The following is a 25,004-nucleotide window of genomic DNA, read 5'->3' as shown; positions in this document are numbered from 1 at the left end:
TTACCTACATGACTTCTTATTTTTCTCTTCTATTATGATCTCTTCTGTCCCCTCTCTTTTTATATCTGACTTTCAAAAACCAACTCAAATCTCATGCCTGGAGACAAATTGGGTTAACAACCCACCTCTGCTTTTTAGTAGCTAGATGATTTGGAGAAAGTTCAAGTTACCTAAGCTCTATTCAACTCAACCTTTAAACTTATAAAGTGGAGTTAATAATGGAATCTAAATCTTTGGTTGTTGTGATGATTAAATGAGATGATATATGCAAAGCCATGTATGGAAATAATTGGTTGAGTGTCTGAATATATTTTTGTTGTTGCTATTATTACTAGTAGTAGTGGTGATGGTGGTAGTGGTGGTGGTGGTGGTAATAGTTTCATCATCATCCTAATTATTATTTCTGGCTGCATCCATGCTCCTATGAGAATTTCAGTCCACTGCAGAGAGGAACGTATTGTGGGGGCTACCAGTTTAGTGTACTATTATACACTAGAGGCCCAGTGCATGAAATTCATGCATGGAAGGGGGCCCTCAGTCCAGCCTGCACCCTCTTCAATCCAGGACCCCTCGGGGGATGTCTGACTGCCGGTTTAGGGTCTAAACCGGCAGTCAGACATCTCTCTCACAGTCCTGGACCGCTGGCTCCTAATCGCTCACCTGCCTGCCTGCCTCGTCGCCCCTAACTGCCCCCCTGCCAGCCTAATCACTCCCAACTGCCCCCCTGCCAGCCTGGTTGCCCCTCATGGCCCCCCCGCCAGCCTGGTCACCCCACTCAGCCTGCTTGTCCAGTCGTTTGGTCATCCCTCACTAACCCCCCTGCCAGCCTGGCTGCCCCCACGCAGCCTGCTGCTCAGTCGTTTGGTCATCTCTCACTAACAGCCCTGCCGACCTGGTTGCCCCACACAGCCTGCTTGTTCAGTCATTTGGTGGTCCCTCACTAGCCCTCCTGCCGGTCTGGTCGTACGCAGTCATCTTGTGAGGGGGTGAGGGTTAATTTGCATATTACCTCTTTATTATATAGTATGTAAGTGGATAATCAATCATTCTACCTTCTAGAATTTTGATATCATATTAGTAGCAGTACACAGCTGGAAGACAAATCTCATTCCCATTTCCTTTCTAAAGCATTTGGGCTAGAATAAATGAGCTACATATACCAAATATTTCCTCTAAATCCATTTCACAAAAGAAGTATTTATAATCTTTAAAAAATAGTTTAGAATTCAAGAGGAAACCATATATAAAACTCCCAAACTTTAAGATGTTAAAATTCTTGGGAACAATAGAGATGAGCAAAGCTGACACACAAACCAAATCAAATATTAGTGGGAGTATTTTGGCTAAGTTCATAAGAATTGTACTAACATAAACTCATTATTCTTGAGAGTACTCAGTGTCACTCCTTCACAAAAACTACAATATTTTGTAACAATTATTTTTTAAAAATTAGAGTTGAGAATGAAAGTATTCTATATTTAAAAGTTCTTGAAAATGTATTGAAAAAGATATATTGTTGATATAGTTTGGCTTCTTTCACTTGAAAATGTTGACTTTTTTCCTCCTCAATTTTCAAAAATGGCATTTCAAATATAATCTTTAAGAAAATATAGTACCATAAGCTCCAAAGAGACAGGCAAGACAATCATAGGTAATTTTTAAAAGATCTTTGTGAATAAGAAAACAATAATATATACAGTCAAATGAATTCATATACATAAATTTTTACTGAAAATACAATCCATCCCAATGTAACTGATAAGAGGGTTTCAATGACTTTTACTACTACCAACACCATCCTCATTTTACAGATGGAGGATTTCAGGTGTAAAGTAATAAGGCAAAGGCCCATAACTTGTAAAGAATCGAATTCAGCCCTAGCTGGTTTGGCTCAGTGGATAGAGCATCAGCCTGCGGACTGGGGTGTCCCAGGTTTGATTCCAGTCAGGGGCATGTACCTTGGTTGCAGGCACATCCCCAGTGGGGAGTGTGCAGGAGGCAGCTGATCAATGTTTCTCTCTCATCCGATGTTTCTAACTCTCTATCCCTCTCCCTTCCTTTCTGTAAAAAATCAATAAAATATATTTTTAAAAAAAATCAAATTCAGGTCTACTTGACTGTAAGCCTGTGCTCTCCCTACTCTTTAATTTAAATTGCCTTATGTGGTCAGTGGCTATTGGACAGTACATATGTAGAAAATAAATGGGCTTCCTCTGATGACTAGAATGTCTCAATGATCACAACCTAAATAAAATCGACCATGTGTACAACAGCAACTTACTAGAGAGTGATGTATAAAGGGCAAAGGTTTTGAGACTGGATAGTTCTTTCATTCTTGTTTCTTCTACACTTTTGCAAAAGATGTGCTCCCAGGCGTACAATTTAAGAAGTTTGATGCCTTTCAATATTTCATTTGTTTTCTTCAGTCTCTCAGTGGAATAATCCTATAAAACAAAAGAACACAACAAACAAACAAAAAACAAAAATGCAAGCTACACTCAAGTGAATCAGAGAAGCCATCCATGCCATGGGCAGGGATTACAGAGATTTTGATTGTTGCTTCGATCTCCCACTACTTATGGCTGTGAAATACCTGGGAGAAGTAAACTCTCTGTGCTTCAGACTCCAACTTTAAAATGAAGAGTTGAATGAGATGACCTCAAATTTCTTTCCACCTAAAAGCTTTTATATACTTTTTGGTTTGGTTTAAATAAAAGCAGCTTCTTAACTTTGACATGATTTTCTTGAATGTCTACTGATAATATATACATAAATTTATGAAAGTGATAAAGAGGCTTCCAATGGCTTCCTTTTAATATCTAAGTCATTTCATTATCCTCTCAGCACCCTGACTCACACTTAAGAGAAACAATGAATATAAGAAAAGTTAGTTTGCTTCTCATTCGAGAATGTGAGGGTACAGTATTGTGTGTGTTCACATTGTGTCTTCATAATACAATTATTGAAACCAAGCATATTATCTTTAACTTCAAGAGATTTCTAGGTATTTCTTCATAAGCTCCTGTTGAAGGCCTAAATTAGACTTACTGGTTACTAACAACTTGGACTAACTGTAGAGAAATTTGCAGCAGATACAAAAACCTAAAAGGAGGTTTCAACCTCCTCTACCATCAAATATTGGCTTACAATGACTTAGTAAGGCACAATGATCTGTGAACTATCAAAGGGTTTGTAAAGTGGCAAAAGGTAGCTGGAAGGAAGCAAAAGCAGCAAATAGGCTGGTTTTTATTCACCTTTTTGTCTCTTTGGGGGTCTTACATGCATACCCAATGACTGTGAGTGAGTGCATGAACAGGGTATGAAAGGCTAAGTGAGAGATGCTTGAGGATGGTCATGTCTCCTCTTTGTGCCCTCTTCCACATCTTTCTGTATTCATGTCCTGAAGTAAAGAGGGCGGACCGCTCAGACAAAAATAATGCGTAACCTCATCAGGAGCAGCAGAAAAACAAGTGATAAAAATCACTTGTGTGACATGCAACTTGCTAGTCACTGTAGAAACACAACTTGGGAAACAATTCCATCAGTGGCATCATCCCTACATTTTATGCCTGATTTACAGATAGACAGTCTTGCTCATATTTAATCAAACTTTATTTCTAAACATGCTGTCAACAATTTTATTATTTGCAAATATTTCTTTAAAAGAAGCCAATTCTTACTGAAATAAAATGATTTCATGGCAAATGGAAGCCAGAAAGAGTCAATACTTTGGCTTTCTCTTCCTTGCTAAGTGGACCACAAACATATTCAGCCAGAGCAGCTGCCACTGAAACATTTCAGTGTAACTCCATAGAGCATCACACGGTTTGATTCAACCCTATGGAAACTGAATTTCAGAAGCACTAGACCTTGTTTCTTGCTCCATTTCTCCCACATCAATGATTGACCTCCAATGGCCTCAAAATACACTTAAGTGTATTCTCTAGGCAACTGATCTAGAAGAAGAGCTCAAGCCTCATCCCCTCGTGGCACTTAAAAACATCAGGAACTGTGATTCTGGTATTTTAAGTCTAAAACCATCAGGTCTTAAATTTCAATCCACTTTTAAAGATTATTTTGTAATACAGAAAATACGTAAAGAATTGAAATGAAATATAATGCTTTCCAAAAAATCCTGAGTGGTATGCATTCATTTCCTGTATTTTAAAAATAACACAGTGTTAGATTTTCCTAATGAAGTTTCCAAAAGAGGTTACTTACAAGAGTGCTCTTTTGAGCCTCTGCCAACTTTGTAGCAATGAAGTACTGAATTGGCGCAAGGAGCACAATGACAGCTGCACCAACCAATGCGCTTAATCCAAGTAAATTATAGAGCAGAATCACTCCCATTATGATCTAGGAAAGAAACACAACGAAAAGGGGAAATGAATGGGGGCGTGGGGACCACTGCATGAAAGGAAATCTTTTTAAGTGAAAATATAATATTTCTTAATTATTATATTTAGTTTATTTGGAAGTCAACTCGACTGTGACAATGGGTTTTACTATGATTTATTTGGGGAAAGCTAAGTAGTAGGGCTTTATTTTTAGTACGGTGATCTGTACAACTGGTGTCAAACCAATTTATTGCATGCAGTTGCGTAGCGGTCCCATGATGCTTCTGGCCTTCTAAAGCAGTCTTCAATTTTTTAAAAGAACATTGAAACTTTTCTCAAAAGTGTTGTCACTCACCATAAATTTGATATCCCAGAGTCTCTTGGGAATGCACTAGCTTTCCAAGGTGGGGAGGGAGGAAAGTAGGGGGTAGCATCATAAAATGTGAGTACATTTACTGAAAAGAAGCCAGGCCTAACTAAAACTGAAGATGCTAAAGTTGGTGCCCCATCTTATCTCATGGCCTTTTTAAAGTTTATTTCCCAAAAACCAGAGCAGACCCACTTAGCCTATTCTTCTGGTGTGTCACTTTCCTCTTCTTCCTTATTTTTTCTTGAAAATATTTTTTTCCCAGTACTTCAGTTTATCACAGTTCAAAATGTCCAACTAATGGACTGTATCCACGCAGTTAAAGCATTTAACCCATCCTGTATGCCAATGATAACAGCTTATTGTGGCCTTCTAGAAGCAATGGAACATGTTCACTGCCTGACCAATTAGGCTCTTTGGGAATTCCAATCAAAACAAAAATTTCAGAGGCAGCCTGGAATTTTTAGTGCACTGAATTATGCCACGTAGGCAGTTGACCTATGTATAAATACATCTTGATGAGATGAGACAAAGCATATTTTAAATCTTACTTTGTGCCAAGCACTGTGCGTGTATGATGTACACTTTTATTTTACTTGGATTCCCATTAAAAATAAAAAATCAAACAATGAATATAAAAACTACCCTATCTCCTTTGTAATTTTATGTACTTTAATAAAATGGAGGTACAGAGGGACATAGATGACAGACTGCATTGAGTAAGATCTATAGTTTAAGCTCTGTCTACAGGATACAAACTTGAGATAATTAAAAATATTCAGTATCACATAGAAGAAAAAAACGGAATACATTTCTTTTGCCATTTTTACCCCCAAAGCACCCCTGTATCTTTACTAAAATGCTTTGTGCCAAACACTGTTTTCCATCGGAAATAGCTAAATAGCCCTATGCTTGTTGGTATTCTGACTACCTTTTACATTTTGACATTTTATAACACACCAGCTATTGAAACTACACAATGAACTTAAGTAATTGTTCTAGTTTAGAAATGCTGTAAGAGAGTTTGTCAAAATGAAAGGGATCAAGTCCTGGCTCTGTGATTTGCATAAACTTATGCAGTAAGAACTGTTACTGAGGGCCCATAAAATGTTAGGCACTGTGCTAAATGCTTTACACATTTTAACTTAGTCTTGACAATTCCAACAACTGTACAAGGCAGATGCTATTATCATTCACATTTTACAGTTAAAAAAAACTAGTATTTTGAGGTGTTAAACACTTGTGCAAAAATGGGGCTTTGGCAGATACTTGAACTCAAGCAATATAATTCCAAACCCCTTTTTCTTAACCTATGGCATAGCATTTCTGAGTCTCGGCTTCCTTCCTAGAAGAAAGGTATAACATTAGCACATTCAAAAAGTTTATCCTCTGCTGAGATTAGTATCTTACACTCGTTTTGTTTTACTTCCTCTGCAAATGAGAATCTTACTTATATTGATCTACCTGAACAGGCATAGCCCATAGATTGGGACACAGGAACAAGAACCACATGAGTTGATTGGTTTCAATGGCAACCAAGTTATTGATCTGTCCCAGGGTCATCTCACCCATGGATAAATTAGATGTAGAGAGCCTAAGGATTTTATTGTATATCATGGCCTGAAGAAAAAAAAAAAAGAAAGAAAATGTACGTGAAGCTCTACATTTAGTACTCAACATTATGCTTTTTTTTTTTTTTTCATTTAAACATAACATTTAAAAAAATGTTAAGGGAAAATAAAACCTATAATGCCATCTTAAATCAACTATTATTTTCATTTTATTATAGTTACTTTTAGTCCTCAACTAAAGACAAACTTCAACTAAAGACAAACTTATTTTTTCTAGTGATATAATCAAAACATATATTCAAATTTAAACATAAGGACTAGAACAGGTAGAAGCATAGATCAGTAAATGTAAAATTTCAAAATATCTTTTTTATATATTATTATAAAAGTTATTTTTAACTCAATGGGTTTATTAATTAGCTCTAGTTTCTTTTATTAAGTAGGTCCTAGAAGTGTTGATATTACAACATCAAAGTGAAAATGACATGCAAAAACAAAACTGAAACCACTACACTTCCTATCACTGGATGGCATGTGGCATTTTAAAGAACCAAAGATCATTCAAAGCTTGTACATACCAGCAGAGCTCCACGGAGGTTAATGCCAGTCTCTATGGTTACATAGTAGGAAGCCTGCAAAAATGTCCTTTGCAGAATAAGGGCCAAGAAAAGAAGGACTGCTAGAACATAAGCATTTTCAAGAAATTCCTTTGATGAGACGGGTTTTAAATACTTGTCCTAAAAGAAAAAAGACATAAATTAAAATGAGTCTTTTCATATACCAGTTCTACAGTTTGCATTCATTAAATGATTTTTTTAACATAAAAATTCAAAATCCTTATAATACATTAGTGAAATGAGTCTCAAAAGACAATGTGGGGTTTTCTTCACCACATCCACAAAAACAAATATAAATCAGCTCAATGCATAAGATCTCAAATGGATCACTATGATAGCTGGAAATGTCTGATTATAGAAAAAAAGATACATTTTTATTTTTAAAATATTTGAAGACATTTTCTGAAAAGATGTATTCTACCTTGGTAAAATGGGAAGTAACGAATGAAGATGGATGTTAACTGAGACTGTAACTTAGAAGTAAAAACACAAAACTGATGGTCAGCAAGACCAATGGAACAAAAATACAATTTCTGCATCCTTATCCTATATAGCAGGGGTCTTCAAACTGCGGCCCACAGGCCACATGCAGCCCACCGAAAACATTTATCCGGCCCGCCGGGTGTTTTTGCCGCCGCTGCCTGTCCTGCTTAGCAGCCGACTCGTTCCAGGCCCGCAGGGCGCATGTGTGGAATGTCTGAGGGACAGTGAACTGGCCCCCTGTTTAAAAAGTTTGAGGACACTGCTATATAATAAAGAGGTAATATGTAAATTGACCATCACACCCTCACACAAGATGGCTGCCCCCATGTGGTCAAAGATGGCTGCCACAAGATGGCCGGCAGGGGAGGGCAGTTGTGGGCAATCAGGCCAGCAAGGGAGGGCAGCTAGGGGCAACCGGGCCAGCAGGGGAGGGCAGTTAGGGGTGACTGGGCCAGCAGGGGAGGGCAGTTAGGGGGGACCAGGCCAGCAAGGGAGGGCAGTTGGGGATGGTTGGGCCAGCAGGGGAGCAGTTAGGCATCAATCAGGCTGCAGGGGAGTGGTTAGGTGGTGATCAGGTTGGCAGGCAGAAGCAGTTAGGGGCAATCAGGCAGGCAGGCAGGTGAGCAGTTGGGAACCAGCAGTCCTGGATTGTGAGAGGGATGTCTGACTGCTGGTTTAGACCTGATCCCTGTTGGTTGGTTGGACATCCCCTGAGGGGTCCCAGATTGGAGAGGGTGCAGGCTGGGCTGAGAGACACCCCTTCCATTGCGTGAATTTTGTGCACTGGGCCTCTAGTCCTATATAACAAAAGGCTACTATGCAAATTATCTCTTCAACCAGTAGTTTGACCAGGGGACGGGGCTGGCCAGCCAACCCCCACAGCCTCTCATTGAGCTGATCCCACCCATGCACATATTTGTGCACCAGGCCTCTAGTCCTACATAATAGAGAGATAATATGCAGATGGTCACCACACCCTCACGCCATCATGCCATAATGGCTTAGACACTCAACACTGGGGAGAGATGAATGGGGACCAGCCAACAACAAATGAGCTAGCAAGAGAGGAATGGGGACCAGCCAGGCTGTGGCCTGGGAGAGGGACAAGCTGCCCGCCCTGTGGTCGTGGACGCCAATGGCTGGGCTGTGGCCTGGGAGAGGGACAAGCTGCCCACCCCGTGGTACCAAGTGCCAGCGGCTGCGCCTGCACCTGTGGCCCGGGAGAGGGACAAGCCACACACCTTGTGGTCCTGGGCACCAGCAGCTGTGCCTATAGGCCGGGAGAGGGACAAGCTGCCCGCCCGGCAGTCCTGGGCACCAGCGCCTGTGTCTGCGGCCTGGGAGAGGAACAAGCTGCCCGCCCGGCAGTCCTGGGCACCAGCACCTGTGTCTGCGGCCTGGGAGAGGGACAAGCTGCCTGCCCCGCAGTCCCTAGCGCCTGCGGCTCAGGTGAAGCCGCCTGCCCACGGTCCCCTGTGGCTGCAGCCAGCCCGGGCAAAGCCGGCCCAGGTCTTAGGTGCCCTTGGCTGGCTAGAGGGAGGGAAGCCTGGGTCTCAGGTGCCTGCAACTGAGAAGGGGGAATCCTGGGTCCCGAGTGCAGAGTGAGGCAGAGGCGGTTAGGGTTGATCAGGCCAGCGGGGGAGCAGTTAGGGGTGATCAGGCAGGCAGTCAGAGGTGGTTAAGGGTGATCAGGCAGGCAGTCAGAGGTGGTTAAGGGTGATCAGGCAGGCAGAGGTGGTTAAGGGTGATCAGGCAGGCAGAGGTGGTTAAGGGCGATCAGGCAGGCAGAGGTATTTAGGGGCAATCAGGCAGGCAGGCAGAGTGGTTAGGGGTGATCAGGTAGATAGGCAGGCAAGCAGTTAGGAGCCAGCAGTCCTGGATTGTGAGAGGTAGTCGGACAGCCCCCGAAGGATCCCAGATTGGAGAGGATGCACGCCAGGCTGAGGGGCCCCCACCCACATGCATGAATTTCGTGCACCGGGCCTCTAGTTTCAAAATAATTCTACAGAATTGACTTTTTCTGATTTTCATTTACCTTAACTTATATTAATGAAATAAATAATAAAATATAAAATATATAGCTTGGCTACTGATTTCACCCCATATGACGCTTCCAGTGACAAAACACAACTTTTGAAAATAACTATTTTAGTAGGAATATGACTTAATAATCATACAAAACTGATTTGTTTTTTGTTTGTAACAATAGCATTTAATAATTTGTATGTTAGAACTAAGCCCTGGCAGGTGTGGCTTAGTTTGTTGGAGCATTGTCCTGTATACTGAAAGGTCGCGGGTTCCATTCCTAGTCAGGGCACATACCCTAGGTTTGCGGGTTCAATCCACAGTTGGGGTGCGTACGGGAGGCAACCTATCTATGGGTGTGTTTTTTTCTCTCTCTCTCTCTATCCCTTCCACTCTCTCAAATCAATAAAAACATGTCCTCAGATGAGGATTATAAGAGAAAAAAAAAGAAGTGAGGGAAAGGTAATACTCGAATAAGTACATCATGTCAGTGTGAGCACTCCTCATTTTTCATGTTTTAAGTCCACTAAAATTCTACTTTTGGGCCCTTCCACTTTTCATGTGGCTACATAAAATGTGTAAGTTCTGTTTCTTTTCAGAAAAACATGTGGCTAATATATGTAAGGCAGAGGGATGACAGAATTCTATGTGAAATTCTATGCATGTAATTAGGCTAGCAGGGACAAAACATCACAAAAGTGCAAATATCTACTTCAATAATGATTGAGGATTAATACATGCAAGGAACTGGACTAAGCATTGTGGTACCAGCATGAATTGTTCACAATCATTCTGTTTAAAAAGCCGACGTGCCCTAGCCGGTTTTACTCAGTGGATAGAGCATCTGCTCATGGTCTAAAGGGTCGCAGGTTCAATTCTGGTCAAGGGCACATACCTTGGTTGCAGGCTTGATCCCCACCCAGTCAGGGCACATGTGGAAGGCAACCAATCGATGTGTTTCTCTCACATAGATGTTTCTTTCTCTGCCTCTCCCCCTCCCTTCCACTTCTCTAAATATCAATGGAAAAATATCCCCAGGTGAGGATTGACAAAAGAAAATAACAGCTTAAAACCTAGGAAGATAAGGGTATCCATAAATGATATGCCTTATTATAAATAGCACTACGTCAAGAGCCTGTGTAAAGTAGACATTGTGTTAGGGGAGTAACAAGCAGAGTCAAATTCCAACTAAGATAATCAGAAAAGGCTTCCCTGAGAAGGCAGCACTTACTGCAGGATTTGAAAATGCATAAAATTTTAAAATGTAAAGAAAAAATGACAGGAAATTAGACTGAGAGACTAGAAAAGGAAAATCAATGCATCTGCACTAGCATTTCCATCTGTGTATCTAGGGAAATTAACTCTGCCCTTAGAAAGAAACTAGGAAATTCATGATGCAGAGTTTATTAAGAACAGAAAATATAAGATTATAAATTTATAACAGCAAATATCTAATACTATATAGCCTCCAAAATAATAATATAATATCTAATAAAAATATCATAATGTGATGTGCCCTTATTATTGTGTCTTTAATATATTAGAAAAAGAAAATGTACATACTGAAAATCACATTACTAATGTTATTGGTCATAGGCCTCTAGAAAAGTGACTCAGCCACCACCTCGCATGCACCCATGCATGAAAATTCTTTAAAGGATTGTTATAAAGATCAACTAAAATAACTAATGTGAAATTTCCAACATAGTTCCTGGCTCACAGTAAATGCTTATTAAAATTTTATAGGCTCTGAATCTGAGAAAAGATTTTGTTGACCATATCCATTCAATTAATAGATAAATGCACAATATGCTCCGCAAGAAAAATTAGTTATTTCTTTTTTTAAAAAGCATTGAGTTCTTTATAAATAACCCTGTTTGAACTACTTGTAAAACTGCATTAGTAAAAAGTAACAATGACAATGAAACCCGCCAATAATGTTTCCTTTCAAAAGTACCATGAACTTACTCCTGTTGTCTCATCCTGGGTTTCATTCACACGCTGCACTATTCCAGAAATACAGAGTGGTCCAGCAAAACCCAGTAAGTCAGCAAGATAACGGAATGTGCTACTAAGTAGAATTGGACGTCCAAAAGCTCTGTACATTGCCAGCCATATAGATGGAGTCCGATTTGGATGATCTGCTACTTTTTTCTGGAAAAAAACAACAAACAAAAAATAGATGAACTTAGATAAAATGACTAGCACATCAATTAATCTTTGCCACTATGGAAATTTCTTCCCATTTTTTTATGTTTATAAATAACTGTTAATGAGTCCCTTTCAGTATAATATGCATGATTCTGTATTCTTGCATTCTATGTACTGAATGCATTTTAATGTAATAGAGGAAATGAAGAGTAACCAGGACAGTTTTTAAATGGCATTGTATTATTTTTAGTTGTCAAAGGATGACCCAAAATTCTTAAGGCCAAATCTATTTTAATTCCCTTCGATTTGATTTGGAAAATGTAGCTCTGTCATGAATATACCAAATAACATTGTATGAAAAGAAGATAGTAATGTATAAAGGCAAGGTTACTGACAGGCTAATCAAGGCTTCTGGAGTTACTAGATCATAAAAGATTCTCTTATCAAATTATTATAAGCTAAACAAAACAGAAGATCCCAACTTCAAATTGTTTCTCCTCCCATCTCTGTGAATGGTAGATACTTTTAAAGTTATGTTAGACTTGTGTTTTCTAGTTCTTCCTTTAAAAAAATGCAAAATAAAAAGTGGCATATATGCTTAAGCCAATTCATAGTTTCATAGATCTATAGTTGTGTGTTGAAAATATTTTAAGAGCTGAACAATCATAATTATCTCTTGGAGTAAAGGTGAATAAAGTTTTTTCACTGTGGCAAAGAAGCTAACTCAACACAATAGAGTTCAATTGTATTTCATATTCAATTTCCTGTTAGATAAATAAAATTTTATTCTTTTTTTAAGTTTTTTTATAAAAAGAATTAATTAACACACCAAATTCAAGTTAATCTGTGTTATAAGAGTATTAAGAACTGTAAGTTGTTCTTAGGCTATATTGTTAATCTTTACTTTAGCACAGTAGTTTAAAAATATTATGCAATACTTTTCCCAGAGGTGAAATCAAAGAGATGACTCGGGTTTATTTGTAGTAACCATTTCCTGAAATATTAATTTCATAATACACATGTTTGACACAAAACAGAGGTCATTTTCATCATTTACCATAATCCTTTGTTTATCTTAATTTTAAACAGCCAAAAACTCTATAACTGATTCCCCACATCCTATTCCCTTCCAATGTTGGTTGTGTATGCTCATATTTTTAATTACAATAAAATTTGCACATTATTGCAATATAAAATACATTTACCACTGTGGAGAGTATGCAGGTTGAAAACAAACTGAAAAACATCCAAGATTCCTACATTTATATTTTTAAAGCAATTATAAATATGCAAAGAAAGTACCTGAAGAAACCAATTTTGGCTGATATATAGCTTGGTACATGGAATAAGTAGAAGTGCCCCTTTATTTGATTTATTTTCCTAAGTTTGAAATTCAGCATCCAAATTTTAGTTAATAAAAAATTTTAGTTTCCTAAAGTTAGTTATTAATGGATATAATCTATTTTCTCTTTAAATAACAAATATTGACAAGATACTTGATAAAAGACAACAAAAAGTCCATGAATTATTGATTATATGGTAACAATGATTAGACATACATTATTATTGAACTTAATTCTTACCTTCCACTTGGTCCCAGAGAAAAAGAGTGCTCTCTCTATCCCTGCTCATATATTGACTGGGCAGCTGACACAACATACAAGTGGGGCAAAAGTAGGTTTGTAGTTGTTTGTATGAAAAATAATACAATTAAGAAATAATAATATAAGAATAAACTCTGTGTTTTGCAAACTTAACAACTGTAAACCTACTTTTGCCCCACCCTGTATTTCTGGTTGATCCTCAGCAGCCCAATTAACATGACTCAAAACTACTGGGGAAGACAGAGAGAGCAAATCTATTCTTCCTTAACCATAGGTATTATTTATGCTTAGAGCCTTTATGTTTAATAGGTCTATTCCCCACAATTATCATGAAAAACAGATACTGTTACCTTTTGTTCTTCATATGCATCCTTCAGGCAAACATAATTTGTTACCGCCCTCATTGCTATTGGTAATTTTCCAATTGCCTTCAGATCAATAGGCTTTTTATGAGCAGATATGATAAGTGTGTTCATCCACCAGTATGTTGCTTTGGACAGTAAATTTACAAACGGTTGAAGAAATCTCACACCAAGATCCTGGAGGTCTTCCGGAGGTTTTACTTTCTGAGGAGTCATGAAGAATACATATCTCTGTAGCAAGAAACATTCCACAAAATAACAACCCAATTCGTTTTCCATTTGTTAAAAATAAAATTTAAACCTTTCCTACATTTTCATTTCAAGAGGCCAAAATTTGTATTTGCATACTTTTGTCCATCCATATCTGAAATATTCTTTAAAATATTTCCCTTTGGATGTGACTCAATTAACTAATTGAATTCCAGAATTTTATATTTAACCCACTTGGAGCCACTTCTAAAAAATCAATTATCCCTATAAAAGATAGTTATTACAGTGCTAAAATTTAATCATTCATGCTATCCTGCGAGAAAGTCAACTAAATGACTTACATTGTTTAGATTTTTTTAAATGGGTTATCAACACCATTGTTGTCATTCTGTTAATTTGTGGCCTGACTAACATTATTGCAACATGTATCTTGCCATTCAGTGCAAATTCAAAGTGCACTGGTAGAAAATAAATATTAAAAAATCAGTCACTAGTATGTCACAATATAACTGGAAGCATTAGGTTCTGGAAAGTACCATAGATTTGTAATCATAGACCAGATATGAGCCTTGACCATGCTACTTGGATATATAGCAAGAGTTAATTCTATAGCAAAGTTTTTGCATCAGTGAAATGAACAAGCTGGATTAGATCTTTTCAGTTTGAAATTTCTGATAATACAGTAGTTTCATTAACACAGGCTTGCTTTGAATCAATCATGGATGATGAAGCTTTTGAAACTTCTAATGAAAACAATTTCATCTATAATATGAACTAATCATAGTGTTTAGCACATAACAGGCATCCAATCAATATTTTTGAATTAATAAATAGATCCCAGGGTCAAATTGAGTTTTCTGAAACATTAATGGTCTAAAACTTAATGATTAGTTCAACTTTATGTTTATACACATAGATGACATACATTTCTTCATCCTCTTAAACACAAATGATTTCTAGCTGACTTCAATCTTTAATATTAGGGTCCTGAATTCTAGAAGCTAAACAAAAAATCATTAGATACCTACTCTGACCCGAATGACATTGATCTCCACAGCCATCAGGAGTCCATTCAAGATGACCATTATGCCTGTGATGCAGAAACGCAGATCTGATAGTCCCCAACCAGACTGCCAATGCTTGACCAATTTTATGGTTTTTGTAATAAAGGCCATTACCCAATACAGGAATAGGGCTGAGAAAAGGAAAAAGAAACAGATTCAATCTTTCACTGATATTTTTCAAAACCTCACTGAAATTTCAATATACATATAATGCTTTTTAATAACAAAGACAATTTTAAATATTCTATTTCCAGATCATTTTATTTGTTGAAAAAACATGTATGCTTTAGTGAGGTATGGTAATGATTTTAAAATGTTAGTGCTTCCTCTTTTGATTATATGTGACAGATGTACAAACATAAGGAGACATATAGGTAAGGATAGCCTACACACTTCAGAACTTGTGTAATTCTGTAGACTTAAAAATTTACTTTATCTTTTGGTCTTGTTTTTTAAGAAGCCTTGCTTATACGATGAATTCACAAGTTATTTGTGTAACCTAACCAATAGATAAGTGCCTTGCAACTCCCAGGGATATGTCTAATAGTGCTACCTTGGAATTATTATGGAATCCATAAGCTATGTCATCGGTTTACTGCTTTACAAATCAGCATTCAAGTAGTGACCCTTCTCACTCAAAATGGTTTAAAACACCACACACAATCCGAGCGCAGAGAATAATAACAGTCCTACAGAGCAAACCCAGGCTGCAAGTAGTCATGTCAGAAGGATAGGGATCTACACCATCACAACCACAGCCAGAATTTTGTAGCAAATATGAGATGGAAGCAGAGATGTTCCTAGAAATCTGTTGTCAAAGGAGAATATGAGGGAAACATGCTGAGAAGGCAAAGATTTATTAAGACACAGGAAACAATAATTATACATGAAAAATGATGAATTATAGTACATCAAAATTAAAATTTTATTGGAGGTGGAAGAGGACGTAGATAGGATAAAGGTGATGGAAAAAATAAAATAAAATATTTAAAAACTTAAAATTTTCTGATCACTATATTTATTAAGTAAATGAGTGTTCATGCCACAGACTAGAAGGAAAATATTCTCAAAACATGTATCTGATGATATACTAGTATCTAGTATATACAAAGTACTCCTACAACTCAACCATAAAAATACAACCAAATAAAAATTCAACGAAAGATATGAATAGCCACTTCACAAAAATAACAAATGGCCAGTAAACTCATCAAAAAGTGCTGAACATCACTAGTTCTTAGGGAAATGCAAATTAAACCCACAATGTGTTATTAGTACATACCCACCAGCATGGCTAAATTACAAAACTAAGATCATCAAATGATGGAGAGCGTGTGAACAACTGGGATTCCCACACACTGTTAGTGCGACTGTAAAATAAGCCACTTTGGGAAAAGATCTTGTGGCTTCTTACAAATATAAACATTTTCCTACCTACCCTATGACCCAGCAATTTTACTCTTAGGTATATATCCAAGAGAAATAAAACAAAGAGAAATAAATCCACAACAAGGCTTGCACATGAATGTTTATAGCTGCCTTTTCCCCCCATGATAGCCAAAACCGGAAATGGTCCAGCTATACATCAACAAGAATATGAAAAACTGAGGTATATTTATACAGTGGAATACCCACAGTTACAAGAACAAAATACTGATTGATACTACAATATGAATGAGCCTCAAAAAATCATGCTGAGAGAAAGAAGTCTTACACAAGAGTTTAAACTATATGATTCAATTTATATGAAATTCTAGAGCAGTCAAATCTAATCTATGGCAGGGGGAAAAATCTGATTAGGTGTTGCTTTCGTGGAAATGAAAATGAGGACTGAATGGAAGGATTACCAGAAAACTTTCATGGATGATGGCAATGTTCTATATAATTATAGGTTTACACAGGCATCTATGCATTTAGCAAATAAAGATTTCTGTACTTCAGTGTGTAAATTTTATCTCCCCAAAAGAACTTTAAACAAGTGTTTAAACTCTAGTTAATGATATGCATGCTGAAATCATCAGGGGATGACACATATTAATGTCTGAAACTTTATTTATTTTTTTGCAACTTACTTTAAATACATCAAAAATAAGATGTGCTGATCAATGAAGAGGGACAGAAAGATGTAGATATTTGATAAAATATAAAAATATATATATAAATTGAAGAATCTAAGTAGTAGATATATGAGTATTTGCATAATTCTTTCTTTCAACTGTGTTTGGTATGTGATCTTAAAATAAGTGTGATATTTCTAGGTCCAAATATTTCTTTCCTAAACTAAGGAGAAAGTTAGACTATTTTTTACCTCTTCCAGAAATATGATCAAATTATGCCTAGTACCTACATCAAAATTACAGTCAGATTCTGATCACATTTCCTTCAAAATATTATTAAAATGCACTTTTCCTCTCTAATTATGTCTTATAACTCTTTTATCATCAGTTTTTCAGAAACTTAATGTCTAGTGTATCGAATTCCCAATGCTATGTATATTTTTGCTGTTGCCATCAGAAATTTCACTTTTGGGGGGGCGTCTTCATAAAGAAATTACTGTAATAATATCTCTGTCATTTTGTACTAAAGAGCATTCTAGTAATTCAGACATTGATAAGCCTTCTAAATTAATATTTATCCTGTCTACTTATTTTTATTAGATTACCTTTGCCCAATCAAATAATGCAATACACCATAAAATTAAATAATCAATATATTCTTATCCATTTTAAATTTTAATGTAAATCTTATTTACATTAAAATTTAAAATGTGTGAAAAAAATGTGTGGTTTAATTATTACTTTTCTTAATTTCTTTATCAGTCAATGTTATGTTCCTCATATACAATCAAATGAAATTTATGAACCTTATAAAACTGTAAGCATTCATTCACACCCAAACACATACAACTTATCTATCATTTTAGGAGATTCACAAGTCCCTGAAGCCTGTCCATGATCCATACTCTATCCTTTCCTCTTAGCTCTGTTTATGAAAGTGTACACCAGCGAATGCTAAGATGGGTCAGAAGATTGAATATAACTAATTGGGATGAGTTATGTTATTTCAACCTAAGGAAAAAGTAAGGGACATTTTAGACAGCCTCTGATTTCTACAGGACAGGGAGGCAAGAGAAGCTGAAAAGATGTTAGGTATGATGAGGGGCTGTGCTTCCTCCTGCACATCCCACTGTGGGGATGGAGCCCGCAACCCACCCCATAGTGGGCATTGCCCTGACCCATTGCCCTGACCAGGAATCAAAATATGACTTGCTGGTTCATAGGTCAAGGCTCAACCATTGAGCCATGCTGGCCAGGCAGGACAACATCGTTTTCCGCATGCTATGAAGGATACTCTGCCACACGGTGCCCCCTGATACCTTGGCAGAAATTCTAGGAAGAGCGTGACACTCCCACAATATCAATGGAAGCCTTGAACCTTCTGAAAATGCCTCAGGACTCCAAGCCTAAGGCAGAAACACGTGGAACTAGATGAGATGACTGCTTCATGGGACCATACAGTGCAATAGCTCCTTGCAAGTGCTCTGATTCTCAAGAGTACAGCTTGTGCAAGCCAGAAGGCCAGCACATCCCCTCCACTTTCCTCCTGCCACACACGAACATTTCATGAGGGGTATTTAGTGGAGAACAGAGGTCCTGGGGATATGATGTTTTCACAGCCTAAAGCAACTCAATTTATCTTCCCCTCCACCTTTATTGGGAGACTACAGAAGAATGAAACGTTGTCGTTTTTCCCACGTTTAATTCTTCCCAATCCCAACCCACGCTGATAGGAGTTTCTATAAGAAAAAGGGAAAACAAATAGCAATTTTGGGGGGTAGGCGGGCACTTGATCATACTTACCTAAAAGTAATTTAGGAAAATTTGATGTCTCAATGTTATGATAATATACTATTGATGTTGTAGTGGCAACAAATCCCATCACGGCCGGCATGAAGAGGTGGAGGTGCCGCGACGCCCGCCGTCTATGGAGAGCGGTACAGTGTCAGTGTCTACAGCTGATGGCTCCAGATAGTCTCTCATTTTGTTTCCAATTTCCTCCTTAAAACTCTCTTTTAGCAATCAGAGATTTAAAATACAAAATACAGGAGTAGTTGCCAAGAGAACATATAAGGAAGATTATATTGGGGGACAAAATTCTATTGAAAGGATCTACCTTAACATGGAGGGCTGAATAAACACAGCTAAACAAGACCTTAAAATGTGAACAAAAGCATATATATAACTGCTCCAAAGCTAAAGGGAAGACCTGCTGAAATATTTTTAACACCTATAGCAAGTAAAAACAATCCACTGGAAATAAACTCTAATGTGTGTGAAAAGTATGTTTATTTTTTGATAGCTTTCCTAACCTTTGCAGTGATTTCTCCGTTTTCCTTAATTCATTGAATACATACGTGTTAGCTGGTCCAGACACTGTATTAGATTCTAGGATGCAACAGGACACAAGACAAGATACGGTGTCTGTGGTCTGTGATCACAAAATTTGGAGTTTATGGAGGATAATAATAGTATATAGAAAATTACAACCCAGGTGAAGGGACTGTGAGCACATACAGAGCTAGAGTCTGTGACAGAGGAAGCTTTGTAAAAAAATTGGACTTCTGAATGGAAACTTTAAGAATAAGAAATTATTACCCAGAGGAAGAGAGAGGAGGACAGTTCCAGGCAGAGGGTCTAGATAAGTTCAAGGGTACTACAAACAATGCAGTGTAATTGCAGGGAGAGGAGGCTTTGTTCTGAAGACAGCAGACAGCTTCAGGTGGATCAGAAACATGACAGGACAGATTTGCATGGTAGACAGCACTCAACTCCTCTTGCAATAACAATGCCACACAATGAAACATTTATATTTTCTCAAATACTTAAATATTTTAGTATACAAGCAGTATAGAAAAGAAAGTAACTTGTTTGAGAGTGAGGGAAAGAGAAACACTTGGGAAAGTCACTTCAGAAGAGGTATGGTCGGCAATGGAAACAAATATAAAAAGGAATTCACTTGTCAGGGAAGTGGTGGAACAGCACTTTAAATGAAGGAATAGAATGTGAAAATACATAGAAGCATGAAACAGTATAACATGTTCAAAATTCCAAGTAGTGTAATGAGATAGGATAAAGGGCTTTGTATGCTATGTAAAGAGCTAGAATCTAATCTTGCAAAAAATTGAACTATTTTAATAGGTAAGTGGTACAGTCAGATTTAAGTTTTAGACAGTTCAATCTGTTAGTAATGGGAATAATGGAGCTGATAGGGCGTGTGCAGGTTTGAGGTGAGGGGAAAGACTTGGAAGGAAAGAAAGCTGTTAGCAAAGCATTGGTATAGGCCAGGTGAGGGATGATGAAACCCTGAATTAAGATTTGGCAGCAGAAACATGGAGGAAATAATACATTTGCAAAAATATTAATTGTTAAAATGGACAGGACTTTAATAGAGTTTCACAATGAGGGTGATGGTGATGGAGATGTAGAGAATAATTCCCACGGTGCCTAAGTGGATGGTGGTGTGAACAAATAAGATTTTAAGAAGATGAACAAACTGGAGAGAGGAAGCCAGTAAGTTTCAGCAGGAATGTATGGACCAATAAACATGCAAAGCAAGTTGTCTAATAGGCAAGTGTATGTAGAGATTTGTAACATGAGCAGTGATGAATTTGGAATCATTAATATAGACATATTAATGAAAGTGTGATAGCGTAAAAACTGGCTTAAGAACGACCCACCACTTTTGAAGTAGTTCAAAGTGTTCAAAGAGAAAAGGTAGAAAATAAATATTTCATCAATACAGAAATTAGGAAGTACTTCTAATACTCTTTAATTATTGAACAAAAGAAAGAATTTTAAAAGTCACTTAATATTTAAGATATTTTAAAATGATCATACTACTTATGAAAGCATATGAAATGTTGTAAAAGCTATACTCAGAAACATATTCAGTAATAAATAATTATAATAAAGCAAAGAGTGAATGAAAGAAGTTAGAAAAAGAATGATAAAACATAATTAAGGGAAGCAATAATAAAGGATGAATAAAGATACCAGTAGCTACTATAAGGTTTTACATGTACTGTGGCATTTATTTGTGTCTTTTAACCATTCAAGTTTTTTATTAGGATTACTGTCATATTGTTAGTGCTCTGCTCACAAAGTTGTCTGGGTTGCAAGTGGTTTTCCCAACCCTAATCTTCCCTTAAGCTCTATTATTTTTAGAGTGTGATTCACTGATCTCAGTGTTCTGTGGTAGCATATGCATCTCATTATAGCGGAAAATCTTTAGTCAGGAAGTTAGGGAAAAAAATTTAAAAAGTGTACATCATGGGGGACAAAAGAATAATTTCAAAAAGGAGAAAATGATTTTAAAAATCCCAAATGAAAACATAATAACAGTGAAGATTTTAATACACATTTTTAGAATGTAATAGATTAAATAATATAAAAATAATAAAGATACAAGATTTCAGTAATCCAATCAGTAAACTCAATAAAATTTCATCTCCTACAAAGAATATATCAAGTATTTTACTATTTTGAAAATATTAATAAATCCCAAAAAGTATTCATTTAACATATTATATGTTCTTATAATAAACCTATCAAGTTAGACTAAATAGCAAACTAAAAATGATTCCTAGACCTAGGAGAGTATCTACACGGGAATCATAAATTATTTATATAGAAATAAAAAAAGATAACACGTTACAAATACCAATGCAACAGATAAGGATATTTCAAAAGAAAAATTAATAGTTTTAATATCTGTATTACTATAAAAATTAATTACTCAATTAGGAAGGTCTTTGCATTGTTTTGCTGATTATAATGAGCATAAGTGATATTTTAAGTAAAATATAGTTCATAAATATTTTGTTTTAAAAAGTAAAGAAGGAAGGAATGATTAGCTGCATCAAATATAATAACTATGTTAAGGAGGAAAGAGTATATATTAAGATGTTATTAATGTTCATTGGGTTTCTTGCAGAAGCCGTTTCCAGAATAGGACAAGGCAGGAGAAAGCAAACTAAATCTATGGTTTCAAAAGTAACTGGCAGATAGATGGCTTTGGAGAGGCTTGGATATAAAGGGTAAGGGGAAGACGGCTACAGCTGAAGAATGGGAGGAACAGGACAAGATCAAAGGTTTACCTCTGGTTGTTTTTAGCATGGATCTCTTGTATCACTACCACTTTAAAACAAGGTCCAGCCATTAGCATATGCCTTCATCATTATTAGTTCAGTCTCTCTTCTAAGTCTCTGACATCAACTATGAGGCTGGAAAGAAGTCATCCTTGCCTATGTGATGTCAGGGTTTTAGGAAATATTGGACTAACCAATCTTCCCCTTTATACATACACAGAGGAACATGTCAAGTTAGTCTATACATATATTAAGGGAATAAAATATGAACACTAGAATTGGCTATGCTAATACAATATAATACAAATATGCCAGGGTGTTTTAAACAATTATCATTAAGATAACAACAGCCAATTAAGCTTCTAAATGCTTGGAGACGGCATATCTAAGAGCCTCTGATTTTTCTTATCAGAAATCACGATGTGCACATATATGTAAAGAACTCTCAGACGACATTACAAAATAGTTGGCTCTGTGTCAGAAGTTTAGAAGTTTCATTCCTTGTTAATTACAAGAGCAAAACATAAACAGATGTCAAGGGAAGTTTTACTAGATAAGAAGAAAATGAATGCTTTTTTTGGAGCTTTCTTTTTAAAATCTTTAAAGGCCCTTTCATATAAATTCTTCATGAAAGGTGTACTATTTAGCATAATTTCATAAGCAAAACTTTTCTATTATCTAAGTTTATTTTCTGTTACTATGTGATAAAAATATTTTCCCTACATTATGTTCAAGTTTATAAATAGAATTCATTATATTCTAACTGCCTGATATAAACTTCTTTTACAAGAATGACAAAATTCCTTCAAAAGTCAGGGTTTTATGACAAACCCTGATTTAAAAATAATTTTGTGCTGTGCCTCGATTTGTAGCTATATCCTAATAGGTTCTTGGACTCCTTTAATGCCTGCCTCACCTATATTTGCTTCTTTACAAGGTAAATGGAAACATCTGAGAACTGGTTATACATTTATTTGTAAATAAATAGTTATTAGAGCTATCTGTCAATATAGACAATCTTGCTATTTATACCTAGTTTGGAAGACAAGGTAAACATCAAAGTGTTTTAAAGAATAGAACTTTCTGTCAGGGCTACATAGATGAAGGAGCAAAGAGACAGAAAGTACGTCGATGCATACAAGCCACAGAGATCTGTACTTGTATTATCAAAGAAATTATGTAGCAATACAAAAATATGGCCAACATGCATGCTCATCATAGATACTGGGTGGCAGCTGTTGTTCCTAAGTTATGACCAAAAAGTTAGGCTTGAGATGCCATGCTCTTAGCTACTACCCTTATCAATACACTCTCTTGTATGCATAGTGTAATCCCATTAACTAAGTCAAGTCACTTACGAATCTGTAACTATCCCCTCTGCTATTTCACAAACATGCACAAATAGGAGAGCAAACGTCAGAATCCATCTCAGGTTATGTCCAGGAAAGTGAAGCCATGTGTTGTGATGAATTTGTACTTTTGAGCTTTGACTGCCCCATCCTGAAAAAAGAAAAAAATAAAGAGATAAGTAAAAGGATCCATTATAATCATGGAAATAATTAACATTGTGATATGCTTTGGGGAGTTCATTAAACCTAGCACTTTCTAGAGCAGTGATGGCAAACCTATGACACCTCTGACACGCGAACTCATTTTTTTGGTTGATTTTTCGTTATTAAATGGCATTTAAATATATAAAATAAATATCAAAAATATAAGTCTTTGTTTTACTATGGTTGCAAATATAAAAAAATTTCTATATGTGTCACGGCACCAGAGTTAAGTTAGGGTTTTTCAAAATGCTGACACACCAAGCTCAAAAGGTTCACCATCACTGTTCTAGAGAAACAGGGGAAATCTTGATCTATTTTCATTATATTAAAAAAAATAATTTCAAAATTATTTTTACAGGACTGCCTAGGTCAGTGGTTGGCAAATTGCGGCTCGCGAGCCACATGCAGCTCTTTGGCCCCTTGAGTGTGGCCATGAAGTTTCAATTGCACTGTACATGCGTACCCGCACGTGGTATTTTGTGGAAGAGCTACACTCAAGGGGCTGCAGTTTGCCGACCACTGGCCTAGGTTAACAAGTTAACAATTATGGCATTGTTCAGGAATATCACCAACTGAGTGACAGCATGATTATTTCTTATTGATAGGTTTCTGATTCATTCAAAAGGAAAAAAATTAATGATAGTATTAATAAAACAAGTTTGGTGTCTAAAGCCTCTCAAAACACAGGATCTATGAGAAACTAACAAAAAAAGGTCATATGTGATGATGAAATATAGAACTCATTAGTTGAGTCAACTCTTAATCATATGCATATAATGTGAGAAAAATGAAAACCTATGACTGGGCCAGCACTATTCAACAGTGGTAAAGTATTTTCTCTAAGAAAGCTAAAGTCTTGCTCATTGTTGAGCTTTAAGCAGAATCAAGGGCCTGTCTGGCATGGCTCATCAGTTGAGCATCAACCTATGAACCAAGAGGTCACAGTTCAGGTTGCGGCTGGATTCCGAGTTAAGGGCATGCAGGAGTCACCTATTCCATGATTCTCTCTCATCATTGATGTTTCTATCTCTCTCTCCCTCTCCTTTCCTCTATGAAATCAATAAAAATATTTTTTTAAAAGAACAATATAGGGAAAATCAAGATGGCGGCATAGGTAAACATTAGAAATTGCTGCCTTGCACAACCACTTCAAAAATACAACTAAAAGACAAAACATACATCTTCCAGAACCACAGGAAGGCTGGCTGAGTGGAAACAACTAGAAGGAAAGGGAAAAGCACACTGAGACTCAGAGGAGGTGCGGAAGTAAAGTGCAGAAGTACGGAGGCACACACAGAAAGGGCTGGCAACTGAGGACACGGTTGTCTTTTTCAATCAGAAGGGAGTCTCAAGCTCCGGACTGCTCTGAACTCCAGTTCCGGGCGAGTCTCTGGGGACCCAGACTCATACGGGGGAAAAACTGGACTGTCTGGCATTGGTCGGAACTCGAAGGCAGCTTTCTCTCAGAAGTGCTTGCAGCGATTACTGTGGGACACTGAGACCCAGGGCCTCG

At 37.0% G+C, this 25,004-nt stretch overlaps 1 protein-coding gene across 7 annotated transcripts in view; it reads right to left on the bottom strand.

Annotated features, from left to right (window-relative positions):
• Nucleotides 1–25,004, bottom strand: part of ABCC9 (ATP binding cassette subfamily C member 9) — a 114,014-nt gene that overhangs the window by 79,011 nt on the left and 9,999 nt on the right. For 6 of the 7 annotated variants that reach the window (XM_036299899.1, XM_036299903.1, XM_036299900.1 and 3 more), the window contains 9 exons: nt 23,297–23,438; nt 18,652–18,773; nt 14,756–14,922; nt 13,506–13,748; nt 11,369–11,554; nt 6,854–7,012; nt 6,169–6,324; nt 4,222–4,356; nt 2,282–2,444 (listed from right to left, as the gene is read on the bottom strand). In XM_036299899.1, coding sequence (XP_036155792.1) covers nt 2,282–2,444; nt 4,222–4,356; nt 6,169–6,324; nt 6,854–7,012; nt 11,369–11,554; nt 13,506–13,748; nt 14,756–14,922; nt 18,652–18,773; nt 23,297–23,438 — 1,473 coding nt within the window. The remainder of the gene's footprint in view (nt 1–2,281; nt 2,445–4,221; nt 4,357–6,168; nt 6,325–6,853; nt 7,013–11,368; nt 11,555–13,505; nt 13,749–14,755; nt 14,923–18,651; nt 18,774–23,296; nt 23,439–25,004) is intronic. The other variant, XM_036299902.1, reaches the window with a different exon arrangement.

This window comes from Myotis myotis, unplaced genomic scaffold (genome assembly GCF_014108235.1).
Source record: "Myotis myotis isolate mMyoMyo1 unplaced genomic scaffold, mMyoMyo1.p scaffold_m19_p_3, whole genome shotgun sequence".
Taxonomy (NCBI): Eukaryota; Metazoa; Chordata; class Mammalia; order Chiroptera; family Vespertilionidae; genus Myotis; species Myotis myotis.
The sequence above is the reverse complement of the archived record's forward strand: the minus strand, read 5'-3'. Positions and strand labels throughout refer to the sequence as shown.